The sequence below is a fragment of the Pollachius pollachius genome (assembly GCF_949987615.1).
Source record: "Pollachius pollachius genome assembly, chromosome: 8".
NCBI lineage: Eukaryota > Metazoa > Chordata > Actinopteri > Gadiformes > Gadidae > Pollachius > Pollachius pollachius.
Genome location: NC_136941.1, coordinates 15,402,021 through 15,424,574, shown reverse-complemented (window position 1 = coordinate 15,424,574; position 22,554 = coordinate 15,402,021). Strand labels below are relative to the sequence as shown.

Genomic DNA, 22,554 nt, shown 5'->3' with positions numbered 1-22,554 from the left:
CACTTCTCAAACAGACTTTGTGTACTGTGTTCCAGGGAGTCGAATCCTCGTATCGGAGACATCCTCCAGAAGCTGGCGCCCTTCATGAAGATGTATGGAGAGTACGTGAAGAACTTTGACCGGGCAATGGACCTGGTCAATACATGGACACAGCGGTCCTCCCTCTTTAAGAGCGTGGTCCAGAACATACAGGTATGCATCTGATTTAGGTACCACTCCAAGGAGGGCTTGGTTTGTATTGGACTAATAGCTGAGAGAGTCACAATAGTTGTATAGGCAATTGACATTCAACTGGTGCTGAATACTTCAATTAAAGACGTCTTTCTTGCATGTAAGTCGATGCAATTCCTCAAGAATCATTTCACTGGTCGCCGATGCTACTCAAGGGGCGATAAACGATGACATTATATTCTGGCCCCGCCTCTGGTTCAAATCCATGCTTCCCATTGGCTCTCTGCAGCAACAGGCCGTGTGTGGGAACCTGACGCTGCAGCACCACATGCTGGAGCCCATCCAGAGGATCCCACGCTACGAGCTGCTCCTCAAGGACTACCTGAAGAAGCTGGCGGATGACGCGGCCGACAGGAAGGACACAGAAAGTATGTGGCTGAATCCAAAAGCACTTAGTTACAAGAAATGAATCATTTATGTTTTTTGGTATGTTTGGTGTGTTGTGTGTATGGATTGAAATGGGAGTTTCATTTCACAGTATTTCATGATTGTATAGATGGTTGAGAAACGTTTGGCCAATGCTCATTTTTTATTTTTTTAATTTAGATAATATATCTGATAATGGTGTGCTAAACAAATTGGTGAATCATAGACAAACCCTTCCCGGCTTTCATGCATCAGTTGATAGCAATATATTGTTCTAGTCTCTTCATTAATCCCTTAGCAACTATGAACCTATATAGTCCAAGGGAGAATTTTTGTCAAAGATTGTTCCTCTTCAACAGTAGCATCAAGTCATTCATTCATCTGCCTCAGGTGTATGAAACCTTAAGCACATTGTTCCTGAGTTACTGAGGATAATCTGCACATTTGCCTTTTAATGTGTGCGTTATGCTTCCGAAAATTGAATAGCTTCAACATTAAACAGTTTGTGTCCTTGTTTGTGTGTTTTGCAGAGGCACTGGAGCTTATCTCTACAGCAGCTAATCATTCTAACGCAGCAATCAGGAAAATGGTGAGTATTTTTCTCAACACTATAATTATATATATAAAGCTTGATTTTTCCCTAATTACCAAGTTTATTACTAATAGTGTTTGTCTGCTTTGTCTGCAATCATATTCCTTGCAGTTTTTCAACCAGCCAGTATTCTATTTCTCTCCCTCTTTATCTTCCTTGTATCACTTGGTCACGTATTGAACTTTGTATTCAATACTGAAAGTGCAGCAGTTCACAAAATTATATTTCAGATTGCATTTTTAATTATACTGTACTTTCCATATCACAAAAATAACACAGTAAAGTGAGACATTAGCTCATTATATCATCAAACCATGTCAAATATTGGCTTCCGTTTATGGCTTGTAATAATAGCATACAAACCTAAAAATATAACTTTACATTCTACACATAATACATATCTGGTCATGAATGCAGCTGGCACACACACGTTTGTATGATGTAGCTGTTGCTACCCCTGGCATTAATCAATCACGTAGTTATTGTTGGATATGTTCCAGTCAGGTGAGGAGACCAGAGGTTAAATCAGCACTGACAGGAAGTTGCCATATCCTGCTTCAGGTTTCACCGCTTTGCAGCGGAAGAGGCTGAGCAGAGTTTCTGTTAACGCTCATCCATTTCTTCTCCTTTAGCTCTCTCGTATGTCTCGGCTTGTGTTTCTCTTCATCTTACGAACACCGTCGAAGAGTAGGGAAAACTTTTGCTCGGATCAATACAGAGGAGATGCTAAGTGTTGGAAGGCTTTTCTTAGCCCAGGCTATGATGACACCTTCCAGGAATTACGCAACTACCCCCTCTGCTGGAGGAATTCTACGTCCCCCATGAATATATTCATAAGACTTACACCAGCATCGAAACATGCGTGTAGCCAATTTCGGATGGAGACTTTGATCGTTCTCCGCCTCACTAGCTTTGTAATAAAAGAAACTAAACGTTCCCATCACACTGGACGTCATCCCTTTGTGTCTGTTCCGTGTTCCCCAGGAGAAGATGCATAAGCTGCTGGAGGTGTATGAGCGTCTGGGGGGCGAGGAGGACATCGTGAACCCGGCCAACGAGCTCATCAAGGAGGGACACATCAAAAAGATGTCAGCCAAAAACGGCACGGCTCAGGATCGATACCTCTACCTGGTGAGAAGGTCCCTTCCCGCACTGGGACGCGTTAACAGCGACAAGGCACTTTACGTTTGCTTACTCTCAGACCAGCACTGACCGTCTCCTGTCTCTGGTTACCAGTTCAACAACATGGTGCTCTACTGCGTGCCAAAGCTCCGACTGATGGGGCAGAAGTTCAGCGTCAGGGAGAGGATCGACATCGCTGGCATGGAGGTGAGGACGCACCTGGCGGATCCACATTTCATAACAAAAGCCATCGTCTGTACTTGGGAGTGTGTAGAATAACCCCCCATCCCCCACCCCCGTCCTTGTTTTCCCTGCTTCTGTCCACTCCACCAGGTGCAGGAGATTGTGAAGCAGAACCTCCCACACACGTTTGCCATCATCGGCAAGCAGCGTTCTCTGGAGCTGCAGGCCCGGTAATACACCCACTGCAGCAGGCATTCCAGGCCCTCAGGCTCAACCTTGATTTATTGTCACAGTTTTTTTTTTTTGTGTGGGTGTTTAAACTACAGAGACTAAAAGCATTATTTACAGCTCTTCTTTTCTTTAGTTTCAAAAGGGCTAGTTAGGATCTGTGCGGTAAAAGGTGACATGTTTTTAGATGCAAACGACTACTAGAATGGAATGTTCTCATGGTCCTTTTCTATGATTTGCAGGACAGCCGAGGAGAAGGAAGATTGGATACAGGTTAGGATCCCTTGAAACACACACAACCCCACGCACAGCAATCTCCATCCCTCTCTATCTCTCTCTCTCTATACTTTTTTCTCTGTTGTACCAAACCTTGGATAGCACATCCCTCTTTCTTTGCCCTAATTTGTCTGCAGAGTTCTGCTCTGTTGAATGGTATTAGTGGGGCTTTGCGCTGTGCGCTGTGTATTTGGGAATTGTGTTGTCTCATAAAGCTCCTCATTATTGCTCATTTCTCCCATTACAGTTGAACAAAGCTGATTAAAACGCTTCATGGAGTATGAAGCGGGCCAGTTAAAACCACAGAATGGTTTGCTGGGTTTATTTTTTGGGGGGGGCGGGGGGGCAGAGATTTTGAAGCTGTTTGCCTATGTGTCTTTCTTCCTAACAAAGTGGTCTGAATAAGTTACTTTTAATGTGAAATACGGCAGCAAAATAGAGACACAGTTTAAGCAACGGGTTGAACGGCGATTGTCATCTTGAGCAACGTTATAGATTCTAGTATAACTTTCTGGTCTTCTGCGGTGGGTCCAGCTTTGATGGGATGACCACAGCTCGCCTCTGATGTAATTTCCCCGTAGCGTACACAGGCTGGCCGGCAGCGTTTCACCAGCGCCACACTCACTTTCTTTGTTCCTCTTTCGGACAGGAATAAGTCCCATAATCGGTTCTCCCTTTCTCTTCCCTTTCTTGATTGCACTGTACACCAGTGAGCGAGAGAGGCCAAATGATGAGTATTCTCCCCTCTGATCTCCCCTCCTCTCAGGTGATCCTGGCCACCATTGAGAGGCACAAGCAGAACAGCGAGACCTTCAACAAAGCCTACAACAGCTCCTTCTCCCGGGAGGATGACCACCAGCCTGACTCACCGGTGAGTCAGCAGCCAGCGGCTCGATGATCAATGTATCTACGTATCGGCCCGGCCCACAGCCATAAGTCTGGCTTACGGGATGTGACCGCGGTTCACTGCGGCTCTGTGTCACGGCCTGACTCTTTGTCTGTGTTCCAGATCGCTCAACCTCATTGAGTCCTAAAGTTATTTAATCACAAGTACAAGTCTCAAAGCATAAAGACCCCTCATTATTTGTAGCTCGGATGAACACACACATAGTGTGTCTGCGGGTCATCGGGTTGTGGGGGCTCTTTTGTAAGCTAAAAGGGGAAGTCCAACTCCCAGTGTATACAAAAACTCTTCTGGGTCTCCTCTGACCCACTTTGAGACTGACTGGAGTTGGACCCCGGTCAACCGGCGCCGCAGCCAGTGGGAACCTATTGCCATCTAGTGGTGGAAATGGGAACTTTGCAGCCCGAAGACTGAGAAACTCAGTATGTGTGTATTGTCTTTGTTCTCTTCAGGGGCCATGGACTAACACATCCATGGACTCAGATGGTGAACGCCTGCATGAAAGGGTAAAACTCACTCTGATCCATTCTAAGAAAGCACATGGATTCTAAGAGTCCATCATGTTGATCCTCTAATATTACTATGCAACCCTGCATGTTTCCTGCCTTTTAGAATGAGTGCGGATGCATGTCACTTGGATAATGTTAAGTATCCACACCACATTATTGAAGCATGATTTTTATATATCAACCTAATTCTACAAAGTCATTGACAAATACAAAGAAAATATTTTTTCATCAAATAATAAAAATGATTTTTGTATACCTAACCATGATACCACTTCATATCAGTCTAACATTTAACCAACAAAGCTGTGGACGATTCCAATGATCTACACTTAGCTTATCCCTCTATATATCTTGTGTCAGTCATCCGTCCCTCAAGACTGTGTACCGCTGGTTCTCACAGCTTTTACGGCTCTGAAATCATTTGACTGAAAGTTGGAAGAGAGAATGAGAGAACACACACATAGTGTCGCTTTACTGTGCACGTAGTGTCGGTATCTGGGGGTAATTTCTGTCCACACTTCCATCAACACACTGCTTTCACCTGCCATGACGACACTGGGCTGTTCCGTGGGAACTAGGCTGGGATGTTTCCGGGCTTTAATGATTAGCCACAGTAAGTGATAGCTCAGTGCTGACGGCTACCAGAATGCTTTTCAAATGCATATTGGATGCCCACTGAATGATAACCTTGTATGAGTTCTTGATCATAATATCCCAGTGCTGGAACCGTCAGGGAGAGGATTGACAGATACCACTTCATCTCCCGCAAACAGAATCTAACAGAGACAGAAGTGCATATTTGTAGCCAAGACAACAAGCTCGGTCCGTCGCTCCATGGAAACATGGCACGGAGAGAATGTGACTCTCACACTTCCTCCCACAATGCATCTGCACTGTGAGAATGAAAAGATTGAGCCAGGGCTCTGAACAAGGCTCCAAACTTTTCCCTTTTACAGTAAGCCTGCATTGTGTTCATCTGGCCAAGCTATCCTGATACTCAACACCTGTCTCTCTCTCTCTCTCTCTCTCTCTCTCTCTCTCTCTCTCCGCTGCAGAAGAGTTCCAGGAAGAAGGACAAGGAGAAGCAGACTTGCAAGGGCTGCAGCGAGAGCTTCAACTTCACAAAGCGAAAACACCACTGCAAGTCTTGTGGAGCGGTAAGCACAGACAAGGAGGAGGAGAAGAGAATAGGGAGGGAGGAGGGGTCTGTTGGTGTTGGAGAGTCATGGCACAAGTGGAAAAAATGTATTTGGACAATAAATTACAAACCGCTGTGAAGTCTTTTGACCTCATCTTTGTCTGTCTGACTCTTTCTCTCCTGCTCTCTCCCTATGTCTCTCTCTCTCTCTCCCTCTCTCTCTATCTATCTATCTATCTATCTATCTATCTATCTATCTATCTATCTATCTATCTATCTATCTATCTATCTATCTATCTATCTATCTATCTATCTACCTATCTATCTATCTATCTATATTCATACAGGCCATCTGTGCAAAGTGTTCCAAGAGTCTGGACAACAAGACCAGCCGTGTGTGTCCAGAGTGCTTCGACGCCAGCCTCAGCCTGGAGGGCTTCTTGGCGTGCGGTGACCAGAAGAGGAAAGCGGCCCCAGAGGTAATCTCAGATCCCGTGTCCTTCCATGTCATAGCAGAACCTGTGGTTGAGACGACCCAGAGCCTGGGCAAGAAACAAGAAACTGGAGGGACAGACTTGTTTCCTGTTTCGTTACGGAGGTATAGTACATAAGAGAAACCCATTTGTGCGAGTGGATGAGGCTTTCAGGAGGGGATTTTTAATAATCTGCAGTGGCCAGTCTATACGGTGGTGGTTTTACACTTTACAGATGCTTTTCTGCAGCTTACTACTGCTGGCCGAGTTTGTGTTGGCTTATTACGCGCTAACAGATCCCCGCCTCAAACAACATAATGGATTGAACAAACATGAAGTGAAAGTAAGTGCTCCATTCACCTTGATTTAAGCTTTCGAATGAATCGGAAGTCTGATTTGTGGAACTAGCGCAAAGGTTACGGGCCCTTCACGTTCATTCAAGTGCACACACAAACACACACATACACACACACAAACATGCATGCATGCATTCATACATACAAACATACATACATACATACATGCATACACACACACACACAAATACAAACATACATACATGCGCACGCACGCACATACACACACACACACACACACACACATACATACATACATACATACATACATGCATACATTCACATACATACACATACATATATACACGAACACACACACACACACACACACACACATACTGTACATATACGTATAAACATTCTAACATGCATGCCTACATTCATACATACATGCATCCACATCCACCACACAACACATAAGATACAGGGAAGTGTGTGTATAAAACCACCCGGAGTGAAAGGGTGCAGTGTCTGCAGAACAGCCTTGTGTGCTCCAGTGGGGTTGGTGTCTCCCAGTGCTCATTGTCAGTCGGGGCTGTTCAGCAGCCAGCCGCGCTGCCGGAGCCCTCTGCCTCCTCCTGGAAGAAGCCCACCATTGTGTCCTCCTGAGTTCAGTACAGTGTCTCTTGTAGCCCTCACACTCACTCTGTTGTCCAAGGACGACAGCATGTCCCTGTTTGATGATGTGGTGCACTTCCGTAATCAATGCACACACACGCACGCACGCACACACGTACACACATCTATAAATAAAGAGACAAACATACATATACACATGCTCATTTATTATTCAGGCACACATACACACACATGCACACACACGCACACAAACTCTTGCATAGACAGAACAACCTATGCACACAAACACACATGCTGAAAATTCTTGCACACACACACACACACACACACACTCACCCAAGTATCTCTACATAGAAAAAGGAAAGTCATCGTGATGCAAGCATGATAATGAAATGGGAGATTGGTTCTTAGTGAGGCTCATACATCATTGCTGAGTAAGCTGTCTCTGATGCCTCAGGTGTATGTCAGGGACACCCTACAGGACATATAATCTCATTAAAGAGCTAAGCTAGCTGTGGGTTAGGGGGTTTTGTCCAGGGATGTCTGCATTTAATTTAAACTGGACGAACAACGTTGTCCTAGATCGTCTATTATAGTGACATCCCTTTCTTTCCAAGCCTAGATGTAATCTCCTTTGTTTGAGCCAAGCAACGCTGGTGTCATTTCATCACTCAAATCAGAAAGTGGCACTCTGCATGCTATACGGTTAAACACCACATGGGGGCGCCGTTGGTTCTGTCCTTGGCAGAGGAGTTCAAGCCCAGGTTCACTGTACAAATCTGTCTGCGTCCTACATTCTCCTATGCTTAGACTGGGTTGCGTAACCCAGTACAGTTGGAGGGACGCCACGGTCATTTGCTCATTACATATACATCTCTAAACACGACCATCTCAATTTGATCATGTTTACAACTACTGAGGGGACTTCCAAGGGGTTACTTTGAGTAGCAGAATATCATCAATATGCTAACCTACTAGTATGTGGAGTGATTTTCTTATTTTCAATAGATATGTTATATGTAATCAGAGTGCAAATTTATGTTAGTGTCGCTTTAGATATAATAAAACACCATGTTATTTAAACATTCTATCCCAATCTCTATCACCGAGCGCCTGTGCCATAGTGCTCAGGTGTTGTTCTGCAGGTTCTCCTCACTCCCCTTCTCCCAGGTTTGAAGGTCTCTACGGCCGTAGAGAAGAGAATGTGGCTGTGTGACAGCGGTACTGATACCGTTGTGTACCGTGTGGACTCTCCACAGAGACAGAGCTCGCTGACGGGGGAGAACTGCCTGCTGTGTGGCTACCTCCAGCTGCAGGACAAGGGGAAGAGCTGGAGCAAAGTGTGGGTTGGGGTCCCCAAGGCTGAGCCCCTGGTGCTCTACTTGCAGAGCAGTGGACAGGTGAGAGGACCTCATTGAATTATCAACATGCACTGATCGGCACCTCTCCCTATTCTCCTGTGGGTGTGTGCGTGTGTGCGTGCGTGCGTCTGTATGTGTGTGTGTGCGTCCGCACGGATTTGCGTAGTTAACACCCTCTCTAATGTCTCATTGTCTGATTGACTGACTCATCATCTTCGTCATCATCATCATCATCATCGTCATCGTGAATGACTCAATGGGGACGTCAGTGTGGAGGTCATGTAATTTCCTCTGTATTCGCCGGACATTGATTGAATTGTGATTGGTTGGATCTGGACCACAGGGAGGAGATGCTGACGGGTTCAGAGGGTTTTATTTACAATACACTTTGAATATATGGTTATTGGACCCTCATGATGCTCCGTGGCGATCGTCAAATGCCCACAAACTGTGAGTTAGAGTGTTGAATGTGATAGGATTGGCCACCAGGTGCAATTGGGGACACGGTTTCCTGGCAACATTCCCCAGCAGGGCTCCGTAGGGGGCAGAGAGTCACTCCGTAAATCCTTTATCCCTGCCCTTTCCCAGAATAATATCCCAGTCCCAGTGCAGAAAGCTGCACTCCCAGAGATTAGGATTAATAACTGGGATGAGTATTCCCGGACCACATTGGGGAGAGGGGTGGGGGGGGGGGCTGACTGCAGCATGCTGTAATGCTGCTGAAGTTCATCCATCCAACTGAATTTCAGGAAGTCAATATAACTGCCCAATGAAATTTGATCGTGTGTATAATCACGCACCTGCTAGACCAAACAAGATGGATTCCTTGAACCAATCACAGAAGATATTCCCTGATTGCTCAGAAATGACACAGGACCAGTCTAAAATCAAAATCGCCACATCCAGGGGCAGGCCCAGTCAACTCAAAGCGGACATTGTCCGAGAACATTTCCTTCTCTTAAAGCTTAGGGCAGTAAAGTCATCACTTTTCAATCTTCCCTAGTGCCCCTTTACGTCGCTCTGGGTCAAAGCCCCTCTGCTCATATTCTGATCCCGTGTGTCCCACCTCTCTGTGCAGGACATGAAGGGCGCGCGGGCGGTGCCGCTGCCCGGCTTCGAGGTGAACGTGGTCTCACCGCCGCTGTCCGACAAGTCGGACGCCAAGCACGCCTTCCGGCTGACCCACGCCCCGCAGACGCTCGTTTTCGCCGCGCACGACGGCGAGCTCCTCGCCAAGTGGGTGGAGCTTCTCACCAAAGCCTCCCGCGGGGAGTCCCCCACGGACGGGGCCGGGGCCACCCAGACTGATCACAGGAAGAGCCAATAGGAGTGGCCCAATGTCGACGCCACAGGACTCTTTGCCCCTCCCTCCATGCCCCCTCCCAGCTCCCCCTCTCCGCCCCCTGTGTACAGAGCACACATTACTTGAATTTACTTTACCTTGGCACTTTTTTTGTTTGTTTGTTTACGTTGTTGTTGTTGTTGTTGTTATTGATTGTGTTTCTTTTTTAAAAGGACCACTAGTTTCTGTTTTTCGCTACTCCCCTGTCATCACTCAACACCAATCTCTCTCTCTCTCTCTCTCTCTCTCTCTGTCTCTCTCTCTCTCTGTCTCTCTCTCTCTCTGTCTCTCTCCATCCCTTGCACGCTCTCTCCCCTCTGTTTCACCAGACCCGGTCCCTCCTGTACGTGGTTGGATATACATTGTGTCGCTGCGCCTCTCATTGAGGTCATAGCTGAAGAAAGCATTTATAAGATGGTTCCCGTGATGATTTTTGTTGTCTTTTTTTTTTAAGATGAAGAAGCTTGTTTGTACATTCAGTGACCATGTTGTGAAGCATTAACTCTAATGTGTATGTCATTCGGATTTAGGTGTATGTGTGAGAGTGAGTGCGTATGTGTGTGTGCCTGCATCTGTGTGTGTGTGTGTGTGTGTGTGTGTGTGTGTGTGTGTGTATGTGTGTGTGTGTGTGTGTGTGTACATGCGTGTGCACAGGAGTGCCCGCATGGCTCCAGTGTTCATTGGGTTATTGAATGTTAATGTTTAAAGTTTCTTTCGGACCCCAGCGCCACGGCCCTCCCTGACCCCGCCCTAGGCCGGGGCACGCGTGGCCGTTCAGTATTGTACAGTAATTATACTCGTAGTGAGATGTAAAGGAGAAGCAAAGTGACAAAAAAAGAGGAGGTTTTAACTTAAAATAGAAAGAAGAAGTAGATAGAAGACGTTTAAGCTTGTGGCTGGCCACCTGTCTCCCCTCCCACCATTGTTCTCCAAGTAGACTATCCCCTTCCAAAGCCTATATGACGTACCGTTAATAAAACCTCTCTGTCTGTATTCTTTTGGTGGTTGGTCTGAGCCAGGCTCTTCTGTGATCCCCGTTCAAGAGTCCGTTTGGATTAGTTGAATCGTTGTGGTATTATGAATCAGAAAGGCAAGATTGTTACCGTGCCTGCACGTTTTCGTGCTTCCAAAGTCGTTTTTTAAATTGTTATGTTTTATTGAATAATGAAAGAACTGCATATTGCAGCACATATTGTGACCTAGAAATTGAACGCAAAGTTGACGTTGAGAGAATGATTTTGTAATGGGAAATCCAAATTACTATCGAGACCTTTTATACCAGGAGAGGATGGAGACGCATCACATGATAGGAGTCGGGCCGCATCACAGAAGGCAGTTTAAAACTCAAACTGAATATGAATCAATCTCCTTTTTAATCTTGCACCGCCTGTCCAGTCCTTCTCTTGCTATATTTTTCTGGATAGACTACCCAGAGTGTTTTTTCACCCCAGCGCCCGTATCAGTGGTTTTACTCCAACATTACTGTTGGAAATGTGCCAGAAACTGCGATACCGTACTGTAAGACCCTCCTCCCATCAGCACAAGCTTTCACATAAAGTACTTAATAATCATTGGTTCTCTGTTTGCATGAAAACCCACTCATATTTATAAACCTCGCTCTACAAACCTTGCTGACCTGCTTTAACTCCCCTAGCCCACCCCTCCCTTTTATTTGAATTTGATTCCTTTTTCTGTTTTGCTCCAAAATGGGTTCTTGTTGTACTGTAAGTAAGCAGAGTCAGTATTGCGTGTGTTAACCAGAGTTGTGCACAGTGGAAGAGCAGTCAAGCATATCATCAATAAATGGACACGGGGTTCATTCAGAACCCTGCTGTTGTATCTTAAGATCTTTAATGCCTTGTGAGTTTATGTCTGGCGCCCTCTCTTGCTTGGAGAATCTATTTTTACTTTCTCTATCTTTCTTTGCATTTCAACATCATCTGCTAATGTTCCTCTGGCTGCGATCTAAAAGTGTATGCTCACACATTGATATTATATGCCAAGTATCAGATGAAATGCCAACCGAGATGTGATTATATATTTTGATCTGCAAATGCCAGAATACAGACGTGTGTGTGTGTGTGTGTGTGTGTGTGTGTGTGTGTGTGTGTCTGTGTGTGCGTGCTTGCGTGCGTGCGCATGTTTGAGCTAAAAAGGGACATCACTGGTTAGTTTTAACCAAATACACCTGGTCAAGTAGACAAAGAGGGGGAGATGACCAGCTTGGTCTGTTAATAGGAACGCAACACAAAACAATCATTAGCATCATCATCAACAACACCCCGGTCACCGTGAGGACAGCACTGCACACCCCGGCCCTGGAGTGCCTCAACAGAAGCTTGCAACAGAAAAGCGGATGCTTCAACCTGGAAGCACCAGATGATGATCGTCAAGTCATGAGAGTACAATACGTTGCTGCGATCTGCGTAATGGCCGCTCATGCTCTTATACTGGTGGCAATAGCTTTGACGCAAAACGCTTTAAAGAGCCTTGTGTAAATAACACTGGTGATAAAGCATTTCAAACTGTTTTTTTTGTTATTTTTTTTAGATTATGTTGTTTTTATAATATAAAAAATTATACATTGATGGAAAATAGCGATATTTATATACTGGTTATTTCTGTGAAATGTAAAGATCAATATGGTTGTGTTGGGCAGAAACACTGGAACAGCCCAGCTCCCTAACTTTTCTTACCTCTTGATTAAGATAAATCAGTACTATATTCCCTCCCATGTTGGTGCTATCTCTATCTCTCTCCTTCTCTCTCTTTCTCTCTCTCTCTCATGCTCTCTCTCTTTGTTCCCAATGTTTCCTCACACTCGTATACGCCTTTCGTTTAACGTGAGGCGTGCAGTCGTACACTTGTTATTGTGCTTCTCCACAAAGCCGCGAGCTATGGAAGGGCATTGTGAACCATAACCGTTTTATTTATGGCCATTTCAACAGCGTGTGTCAAAATGATGAATTGAAGGCTGCTGGAAGCCGTGGGGCAGAGATAGAGCACAAACTGCTGACTGCCCGCTTCTTACAGCTTATATACATATACTGTACAGCCCATGAAGCCCTGCTGTCTGCCACAGGACCGACTCCCTGCTGGGATAAGCCCTCACTTCTGCATGCCTTCTCCAGAGGGCAGATTTTATTCTTCCACAAAGCATGAAGGTCCCATGTTAAGATGGGGAGCTTTTCTCTCTTTTAAGGCAGACGCACCATTCATATAATGAGAGCGATGGAGAGGACAGTGGAGGTGCTAGTATGAATGCGCTTCAGCTAGGTGTGTGTGTGTGTGTGTGTGTGTGTGTGTGTGTGTGTGTGTGTGTGTGTGTGTGTGTGTGTGTGTGTGTGTGTGTGTGTGTGTGTGTGTGTGTGTGTGTGTGTTTGTGTGTGTGTGTGTGTGTGAATATATTAACATTTCTGTTTCTTTACATCCACTGTCACTTAACTTTCATTTCCTGCTCCTCTCCCCTCTGCCCTTATTGTCTGCTTTGCATCCACATCCTGTGATGTTGTCTGCCGTCCCCCAAACAAAGTCTTCCTCTCTTTCTACTCTGATATTTTTTGTTTTATTATTTCCAATGCTTCAAGATTTATGATTCATTACACACATCTTTGGCATTCAAGTTGACTACAGTCAACAAAGCGTCATGGTACAATGAGTTTCCATTAGGGCTGCCTAACTTTGCATACATAACTCAAATAAAAATAAGGTTCAGTAAAACAAAAATGTTACCACTTCCTTTCTGCACAGGAAGTGGCTTCAACCGCTCACTTTGTTAGCGTTATCCTGTACTTTCTGCTGTAATTGTCACACAACTCTAGCAGGGGAACATGTTGCAAAAGCAACGTTAGTTTAAATGTACTAATGAATGTGACTTATAATCATGCGCTTAGTTTTTAACATCTTAAACATGTAGATGATTACACCAGGAGTTACATCATAGCGAGGAAAGGAATTCAGCCTCACTGAATTAGTCACATCTTGGTGATGAGTGGATGCAACGGAACTTTTCGATTTCATCTATCACAAAACCAAATCAGAGCACAAACTAAACAACTTATTCACAATCACGGCCAATAAATGCAGCCAACATATGGGCTAATTAGAACCGCTGTGGTGGAACTTGAGTCAGGTCTTTCTGGGAGTCCTGTTTTGCCAGAGAAGAACCTGAGAATAATCTGTGAAAGCTCTGTTAACGAGTCGTGATGACTCCGCGTTTGATTGCCATCACAGGATTAGAAACTTTACAACTATTTTAATAAACAATACAAAACAGTTAGCTTGAACAACAAATGCCTCCCAGTGTGCATCTACAATGTACTCTTACACAGGCCTAATAATCTTTCCAAATTATTGTATCTCCAAGAAATAGAGACATTATGAAACTAGGCTCATACCGAAACTATGATCTGACTGGAAACCCAAAAGGTGCTAGTATGCCTGAGCCCACCATCAGAAGAGAACGGTTCAGATAAAACGCAACTAGGAACATAACGATGAAAACCAATGCTACAGTGTGTGTGTGTGTGCATGCGTGGTCGTGCCCTATTTGTGTGTGTGCGTGCATGCTTGTGTGGTTGCATGTGTGTGTGTGTGTGTGTGTGTGTGTGTGTGTGTGTGTTCCAGTGTGTTATCACGTATTTGTTAACCCATCTCTTCCAGTGGTTTTTGTTTTTTTGGGGGGCGTCCACAGCCTCGTCGGGTCACCTTCCTGTTGGCACCTTAATGGAGGGCGTTCCTTTCTCTCACTACATGAATAAATCCTCAGTTCCCCACACAGACAGCGTGATGAGAGGCTGCTGGTCAAGCGTTGGGCGGAACTGCCAGGGATGTCCTGCTGGGGGAGAGATGAAGGGTGTGCTGGCTTTTGTTCTGACTCTTTACTGTCTGCTATTCTGTCTTGCCTCTCCTTTGTATTCCACGAGACTATTCCACCTGGCTCACAGTACAAAACAAACGTTGGATCTCTCTCTCTCTCTCTCTCTCTCTCTCTCTCTCTCTCTCGCTTTCTCCCGTCTCATTGTGTTACTTCCCATAATCCTCCTGTGGTGCACGTCTCATGCTGTCTCTTGGCCTGATATGGCAGAGGGAGCCAAGTCAGTGTCTCAGAAAGACTGGATGGTCTAAACGTCCTTCTCTCAAAGAGCCATTTTTCCTGCCTGGCATCCTGTGTTAGACTCTCTGGCTTGGCAGCGGCAGCCTCTCAGACCCAAAAATCCATGAGATCCATGTTACCTCTGAAGACTAGGAAAGCCCTTCTGGTGATCCAACGTATAGGTATCCAGGTATATACTCTTTTGTCATGATGACTACCTCCAGAATGTGTGTAAGTGTGAGCTTGCTTGCATGCATGTGTGCGTGCCTACTTACTTGTATGTGAACACATTATAACCTCATTTTCGGTGCCTTTTTTAGGCACTGATCTCGGAGAGGACACCTTCAGTGTCCTCTACCTCAAGCCATATTGTGCTCCAGTTTGTTTGGCGCTGCTGGCTGTGCCCGGGTCGGCAGCGTGTTATGGTGCTCGTCCTAGTTAATCACCTCTGTGGCAGAATGGTCCCACCAGCCCTCTTCTGCAATCCTTCATCAAGGGGAAGGCGGGGGGCTTTCCACAGAGAACACACAGGCGACATGTCAGACCATAGTCTCCCAAATCAAATTTTAGATTAATAGCTAAAGTCTGATGGAAGACGATGAACATAAATCTGGGTAAAGTGAACCGAGCGTTACGCTTTCTTTCGCTTCATATTTCTTTTTCAACCAATCAGGTGGCTGAAGGCGGGATCTGTAAGGGAATATTTGGCAAACACAAACTCGGCCTGCAGTAAGAAAATGTGTCTTTGAAGTTTTCAAATCAGTAATGTGTAGACTGGCCAATGTAAAAATACACAAATTCAAATCCCCTTCTGAAATCATCAGCCACTAGAGCCAATGAGTTTTCCTCAGTAGAATATTTCCCTGACCAAACAGGGAACAAGGTTTAACACCAGGACTTGCAGGGCTCAGGCTCTGTACCGTCCCCACCCCCCCCCCAGAAGTTATGCTACAAAATTGTTGGATCTGAGATTAGCCAGACCCTACCTCTCTCCTCTCTCTCCTCACCTGTGTCTCTTCTGTCACGTCAGATTCACATAAGACGAAGGAGTTTCCCTTATTTAATTTATTTTACTTACCTCATCATCCACCCTGCCAAATTCAGAAGAAATTTTCAATCACGCAGAAGAACCACAGAAGGAATACTTTAGTTTTGTATTTATATATAAAGTGACAAACATGGAGCAAATTCAAGCCAATCTCCGAACATTTTCCTCTTTTATGGTCTCCCTCCCCCCTCTAAATTGAGGGAGTACAACAGGGGCGGGGCTGTCTAGGAGGGGCAGCCACACAACCTGGAGAGCTACTGAGCACCAGAGGCACACACACACTCATGTCTGGCATCTTGCTGACATAAAGGGACTCTTGGTTTTTCACCAAGACTAGGGGCATAATGTGAGCACAGAATTCAGTACGGCCTCAACTCATTACAACAAGAGACATAGCAGTCTGCGTCACTGCATTGAAATCTGCGTGAACAGACATGACACCCGACAAGTTCCTTGTATTAACCCTGGCACAGGCATTCACCCTCTGAATAAGGTTCATAAAAGTGTCTTCATTGTGTGCCCACAAAGGACCACAGACCACAGGGATTAAAGCATAACCTTCTATTAGTCTAACCATGGTGTTGGTAAATCTGTGGGCTGTCTCTCTCTGCATGACTTGGGGGACTTTAAATTCTCTGTAATATGACCTTTTTTTCTTCTTCTACAAATACGTGTTGCATTAGTTGTTGGAGCTCATGTCTTGTGTCTGTTGGGTGTTGCCTTGTTTTGTGGTTTCCTATCTCTGCTTCTCTATTCTCCACAGTTGTGTTGGTAATGCGTATGCATGAGTGGCCCAACCTGTGTACCAATACAATTATGGGAACACGCTATGGCAACCTCAACCTCATTCAAAACAAATCCAGGAGAGAGAGAGAGCGAGAGAGAGAGAGAGAGAGAGAGAGAGAGAGAGAGAGAGAGAGAGAGAGATTGCATGTTGCACTTTCTGACAACATGAAGTAAATTGAACAAATCCTAATTTCCAAGGTCCATGGGCATATTTGCATGTATATAAATATACATGCATATTTAGAATTCAGAATATATAGTTATTGTTTTGTGTTTATTGATTTATTTGTTATATTATTGTTGTTTTTGTATGATTTGGCAATGCAAACATGTTTTAAAGCAAATCAAGAGCGAGATCGAGGGCGGAGAGAAAGCGTGCGAGCATAATAGAGACCGACATAAAGACAGAGAGATCGGGGGGGCGGGGGCGTGGCACATTTCCGTACGCGAAATTTCGAGTTGGCGCAACACAGTCGCGGTTCGGGATCCCTTCCTGCTGACCCACTGGGCACCGAGGAGGCAAGGCTCTCGGTCGGTGTGGACGGGTCGAAGAGCGGACTAGGGTTGTGTCAGTATGGCAGGGGCAACGTCGATAACATCTCTTGAGCCCGCGAATGACAGTCGTGCCAAAAACATTGGAGGTAAGAAAGTAGTAGTAGTACTACTAGTAGGCTAGTGGTAGCTCTTAACCATTTACGAATACTATAGTAGGTATGTTACACATTATAATGCATTTCCCTCCACTGTTGCCACTATACCTGTCTAACGCGTAGCTTATCCATCTCGTTCTGCTTAAAACCATATCTTTAAACATGGATTTTGTATTCATAAACATATTTATATTGAAGTCTAGGTGATCGACAGCCCTGTTTTCGTTTATTGTTTTTTAAATACTTGATTGCTTGGTTCTCGTTCAAAAAATCGTTGGGACTTTTTTTTTATCGTGTTTAAACTTAGTAATAGGCCTTCATAGTCAAAACACACACAAACACACAAACACACACACACTCCACCAGAATATGAAGATGAGGCTAATGTAATTCAAAGCAAATATAAAGTTCATATCTCTCTCTTTCTTTCCTCCACCTCTTCTTCCTTCCTGTTTGTTTCCTCTTCATACGAATGAACAACTGTCGTCATCATTATCACACACACACACACACACACACACACACACATACAAACACACACACACACACACACAGCACACACACACTCATGATCTGATATTGACATCTTCTTAATAAGATCATATGCAGACTTATGTAGCCATACTCCATGCCATATGGAGCCCACTCATAATAGCATAATAATATCATCTTCACAAATAGCATTGTGCTGTATGATAATCAAATGCTGAATATTTCAACAATGTTTTCAAGAATTTGTCAAATGTCCTCCTGCTTCTTTGATATCGTCAGCAGTTGGTGCTTGAGTGTCACACGGCGTGAAAGAGTTTGTCACTTTGTGTGCTGAGCCAGCTTCTTTGCGGGGTTCAGCACTGATAGCCGAGGAATTGCTGTCCCATCCTGCAGTGCATTAGGGCTGTTATTAGCCAGGTCATCCTAGCACAAAATATTTTTAATCTCATAAATAAAGTATTAATAATATACATATGCATATAGTGTAATCTCAGTGTAATGGTTCTACCGTTTTAAATGTACATTTAAAATGGACAGGTTTTCGATATGCAATAATACTTGATATTGAATTGTTATGACCTTCCTCTCGCTTGACTTGACTCTTGTAGTGGATCAGAGTTAGTTTTAACCTCCTTAGTCAATAAATCATAGGGTTAGCTGTTAGAAGAAAAAAGGAGAATGCTTTATCAACCTGCAACCCTTTTATTGGACTTGTTCATCAGAAGGCATCGTGGGATTTTTGGTTGGAGTAACCCCGCTATATAAAGGACTCAAGAGAGTTGTAGTAGCCTACTGGTAAAATCCTGTACATACGTTTACCTAAACATAGCCTGGCTTCGCCCGCCTAAGTACTTCCGCTCAATTTGAATTTCCCGTCTGGGTCTGCGGTATGTTAGTGGGTTTTCTCCGTCCAAATTTTCTGCGTCCAATCATCGCACAGATGGAGTGGCTGAGAACAATGACGTTAGGTCAGCTACGGTACGAAGTCAGCTCTCGTTGACGGACATCTTCATGCACGGTGTTTGGTTTGTTTACAGCCTGCGCGCAACTTGATTCCCGGCTAAACGTTAGCGATTGGTTATGGCAGATCCAATAGTTTTAAACTTCAACAGACACCCGCCTTCAAGTGAGTTAACGTTTGTCAATCGAGTAGGTCCAGACTCTGTGCAAATGAAATGAAGTGGGAGAGTCTGGTAGGACCAGGCTAACCTAAACATAGGTCAATAAAAAAAATGTATTCCCATGCTTAGTCTTGCATGGGGAATGCTATTGAAGTTTCAAACACAAAAATGTCTCACCATAATGACCAATACATTTCACAACACGTCAGTCAAAAAAAACGTTACTACCAACAAAATAACGAATAGTCCAATGCCCCTAGAAATGGTGGGGGCCTTACGATGTGTCGTCACACTGTACAAGCCCGATAGCAACAAAAGTGCGTAAATTCATTTGTTGTGTTTCAATTTGCAGCCCTTGCCCAGCAGTGCACCCCCAGGCCTCTGCCATCCCTGGGCACCCAGAGGATCATCCAAGGCAATGGAACCAACGTGGGCACCGTCATCTCCTTGCAGTGCCCTGACCACACCAGGCTGATGGGCAGTAATGTGGTGTGTGAAATGAGCCCCAGCAGCCCCCGGTGGGTCGGGGAGACCTATTGTAGCCGTGAGTAAAAACATGAGAAGACAGGCTGAGGACACCGCTTTCGGAATGCACCCCGCACAGTGTCCGTAACGGGGACACATAGATCATGGAAGAGTTGATATAGGACCATGTCTCTGTAAGAATAATAAACATTGGGCGTACCACATCATTGTTAATGATATGGTGGAGAGGTTTCAAACAAACACCAAGACATACACATGGATTACAATAAAATATTCATAACAAGATAGACACTAATGTGTGTGTGTGCAGTAATTTTGCATGGATGAATTTTATCATGAAGCACACATGTGGGTTTTTCTCTCTGTACAGCCTTGTCTGCCTACGGGGAGTTTGGTTTCCGTGTTGCCGTGTGGGCGTCCATCGTGAGCTCCTGCGTCATTGTGGTGCTGACCATGGCCTTCATCATCTGCTGTCTGCATGCGTGCTTCAAGACGACGACGAGGAAGAGAAGCCACCAAAAGAGGTGAAAATACTTGCTTTAACATCAGAAGCTTCGTCCGTCGTCATGGCTACCAAACTGAAACTGATCCCCCCCACTAACGCTAAGTTTGATGCTTTGCGGCCACAGGGAGACAGAGGAGGAAGAGTGGCTTCGTAGGCAGTGTGTGGGGGGCAGGACTGGTTTCCCTCATCATCATCATCACAGCAGAAACAACAACAACAACAACAGCCGTCAGAAGGCAGCGGCGATGCTTTCAGGCGGCCATGACGGTGGATTTGTTGACAACAAAGCACCATGCGGGTGAGAAGGGCTACGCCTCGTGCACATTGCACCGTCTGTCAACAGACGTCGGAAGGCGTGGCTGACGGATGGGGGAGCTTTCCAGGGTCATCAGAGTCCGAGAAGTGTCACAGTGCTCAAATTTGCATACGCAATCTGATTGGATGACGGATCCGTCGCTGCCGAAAAAGTTGAACATTTTTCAACTTTTTGACGGCGCCGACAGATCCATCGGAACCAGTGTTTGTAATAACTCTGTTTAAAACATTTTTTCAGAAATGGGGTAATCTAACTAATTACTTTTTCTGTCGTTACAACGCCGTTACCGTTACTGTACGTTAAATGCGGTGCATTACTATGAATTGATTGAATAAACTGCGTAATCCGAACGCACCCCTGGCTCCAAACACAAACTGCTAGTGAGGAGACCAGGTGGGTTAACAACGAGATAAGCGATTATGATTGGCTAAGGCAGTCATGTTTCATGGTAGCCAATCGGAGCCAGTGTTTTTACACACAAGCCAGGACACGCGCGCCACACACGCAAACGCACACACCAAACAGATTCGATGAAGCAGCAGAAATGGCGAGTCCGGAGCAATCCGATGAAAAGTTGGCATTTTCTGTAGTATTCGGGAGATGTTCCACATCCTTTTTAACTAAGCAAATTAAATTTCAGTTGGAAGTATATCAGGGCCTTGAATGGGCAGTTCAACCATTTAACACATTAAGGCCAAGTGAAAACTGCTCAGAAAAATCCAAATTCTTTGACATATAGCAACTTTCTTTTTTTACAATAACGCAAATAGTTACGTTCCCTGGTAACTAGTTACTTTTATTATAGAGTAATTCAGTTACTAACTCAGTTACTTTTTGGAACAAGTAGTGAGTAACTATAACTTATTACTTTTTTAAAGTAACGTTCCCAACACTGATTGGAACGGACGGATCCACAATGCATTGCGCGTCCGTCCCCAATCAAAGTCAATGGGGATCCGTCAACGGACGGTGCTGTGGGCACGAGGCGTTACCCTGATTGAGACACACACACAGACACGGAAGTAGCAGTGCATATGTTAATAACTAGAAAGAACACTTTTTTCGCAATAAGATGCATCTAGCAGCGTTAGTCAAAATGCAGTAGGGTAATGGAAGTGTGCTTCTTAGGGCCTCAGAAGAGGAATGACAAAACGGTATTGTATAACAGCAATAAAAGTGAGCACAGAACACAGCTATGCTGAACATACTACTCTCAGTCAGACACAATCTGAGGCTCTTATCGTAACAACGTTTTTTCTATCACAGATCTTGTCTCCTACATCCCTACGGCGATCGTACCGTTCCATCTCCAACTCCCCTCCCTGGAATTGGCTACAGACAATCTCCCTTAACCCGGGACATGAGACTGGAGCAGCACGAGGCAGGCCCACATCCGAACTCCCATTATCTCCAGCGCAACTCACCTGCAACGAACGGGCCGCCCTGTCCGATGGGCCGTGGAGAACGGGAGTCAGGTCCAGCGCAGAGCTCAGCTGCCTGCTCGGCCGGTGGCCGTGGTGCTAGCGTGGTGCGACAGCTTGGAGGGCAGGAGCACAGAATACCGCGAGTGACCCAACACACCTCCCAGGAGCCCCAAGTTTTGAAACCAAAAAATGAATGCTCCATACGGATTATATCTGTGTGAGCAGGACACATATTTGATATAATGAAACAAAACAAACTGTGAATAGTTTTAGTAGTTGAGTAGGTGATGTTTTTTCTTACGTCAATGACTGAAGGAAACTAAAAGGTATAATTCAGTGAAAACGTGAGTACCATTTCGGAGGCTGTGCCTTTGGTGAAATTGTATGGAGACACTGCCATCTGTCTGTGAGAGTGAGCCATTGCACTTTAAGGATGCCTTTCTTGTGCATAATTCTGCAGTCCATTGTCAATATATTTGCGAAGGATTTCATTTAAATAAACACATTTTAAATGCATTACTGTTATTTTTCAAGGAAGTCAGACTAACTGCAGTTAGTTATTTATCTTACTGCTTTTAATTAATTAATTGTGACTCAGGTATGAATGAAGCGGAAAAAGCTAGTCTTAGCGGTATAAACCCCTTCTGCTCTGGTTAATCTATGGGATAGTCGTCACTATAAATAGCATGTAGGCCTATTCCCTTTTTTGTTGTTCGGCCAAGATAACCTCGTTCCCTCCCGGCCATTCTAATCTCACTAAGGAACGCCTGGGACGGGATGCCCCACGCGAGCGTTATTGGCAGGATAGAGGTCGGGTCATTCGATAGAGAGGTCCTTTACGTTGACGTTGGCTTTTTTTTTGTTGACTTCATTGGTGTTGTTGTTATAATTTTCGTGCACTTATTATTTGTGCTCCTGGGACTGTTAACTGGCGTAAAGAGCTCATATGTGGTCGGAAATTGACTACAAAT

At 44.9% G+C, this 22,554-nt stretch overlaps 2 protein-coding genes across 2 annotated transcripts in view; both read left to right on the top strand.

The window, feature by feature from the left end:
• Positions 1 to 11,505, top strand: part of fgd (faciogenital dysplasia) — a 52,417-nt gene extending 40,912 nt beyond the window's left edge. Inside the window, exons 7-19 of the mRNA XM_079741887.1 lie at positions 36 to 192; positions 461 to 599; positions 1,128 to 1,186; positions 2,174 to 2,320; positions 2,426 to 2,518; positions 2,645 to 2,724; positions 2,965 to 2,995; positions 3,765 to 3,869; positions 4,355 to 4,408; positions 5,467 to 5,568; positions 5,897 to 6,028; positions 8,217 to 8,357; positions 9,397 to 11,505. Of these exons, the coding sequence (XP_079598013.1) occupies positions 36 to 192; positions 461 to 599; positions 1,128 to 1,186; positions 2,174 to 2,320; positions 2,426 to 2,518; positions 2,645 to 2,724; positions 2,965 to 2,995; positions 3,765 to 3,869; positions 4,355 to 4,408; positions 5,467 to 5,568; positions 5,897 to 6,028; positions 8,217 to 8,357; positions 9,397 to 9,645 (1,489 nt within the window). The 3' untranslated portion in view covers positions 9,646 to 11,505. The remainder of the gene's footprint in view (positions 1 to 35; positions 193 to 460; positions 600 to 1,127; positions 1,187 to 2,173; positions 2,321 to 2,425; positions 2,519 to 2,644; positions 2,725 to 2,964; positions 2,996 to 3,764; positions 3,870 to 4,354; positions 4,409 to 5,466; positions 5,569 to 5,896; positions 6,029 to 8,216; positions 8,358 to 9,396) is intronic.
• Positions 11,506 to 17,043: 5,538 nt separating this feature from the next.
• susd3 (sushi domain containing 3) lies at positions 17,044 to 22,088 on the top strand. Its single transcript, XM_079742062.1, has 5 exons — positions 17,044 to 17,230; positions 19,205 to 19,396; positions 19,709 to 19,862; positions 19,968 to 20,141; positions 21,426 to 22,088. The coding sequence occupies exons 1-5, from the start codon at positions 17,164 to 17,166 to the stop codon at positions 21,802 to 21,804; spliced, it is 966 nt and encodes a 321-aa protein (XP_079598188.1). The 5' UTR covers positions 17,044 to 17,163; the 3' UTR covers positions 21,805 to 22,088.
• Positions 22,089 to 22,554: the final 466 nt, after the last annotated feature.

Bases quoted from the DNA above. Each gene is read 5' to 3' on its own strand.
- susd3 (XM_079742062.1), top strand. From the start codon at position 17,164: ATGGCAGGGGCAACGTCGATAACATCTCTTGAGCCCGCGAATGACAGT. The intron at 19,397-19,708 runs GTGAGTAAAAAC...CTCTCTGTACAG, and splicing joins CGGGGAGACCTATTGTAGCC to CCTTGTCTGCCTACGGGGAG. The intron at 19,863-19,967 runs GTGAAAATACTT...TTGCGGCCACAG, and splicing joins AAGAGAAGCCACCAAAAGAG to GGAGACAGAGGAGGAAGAGT.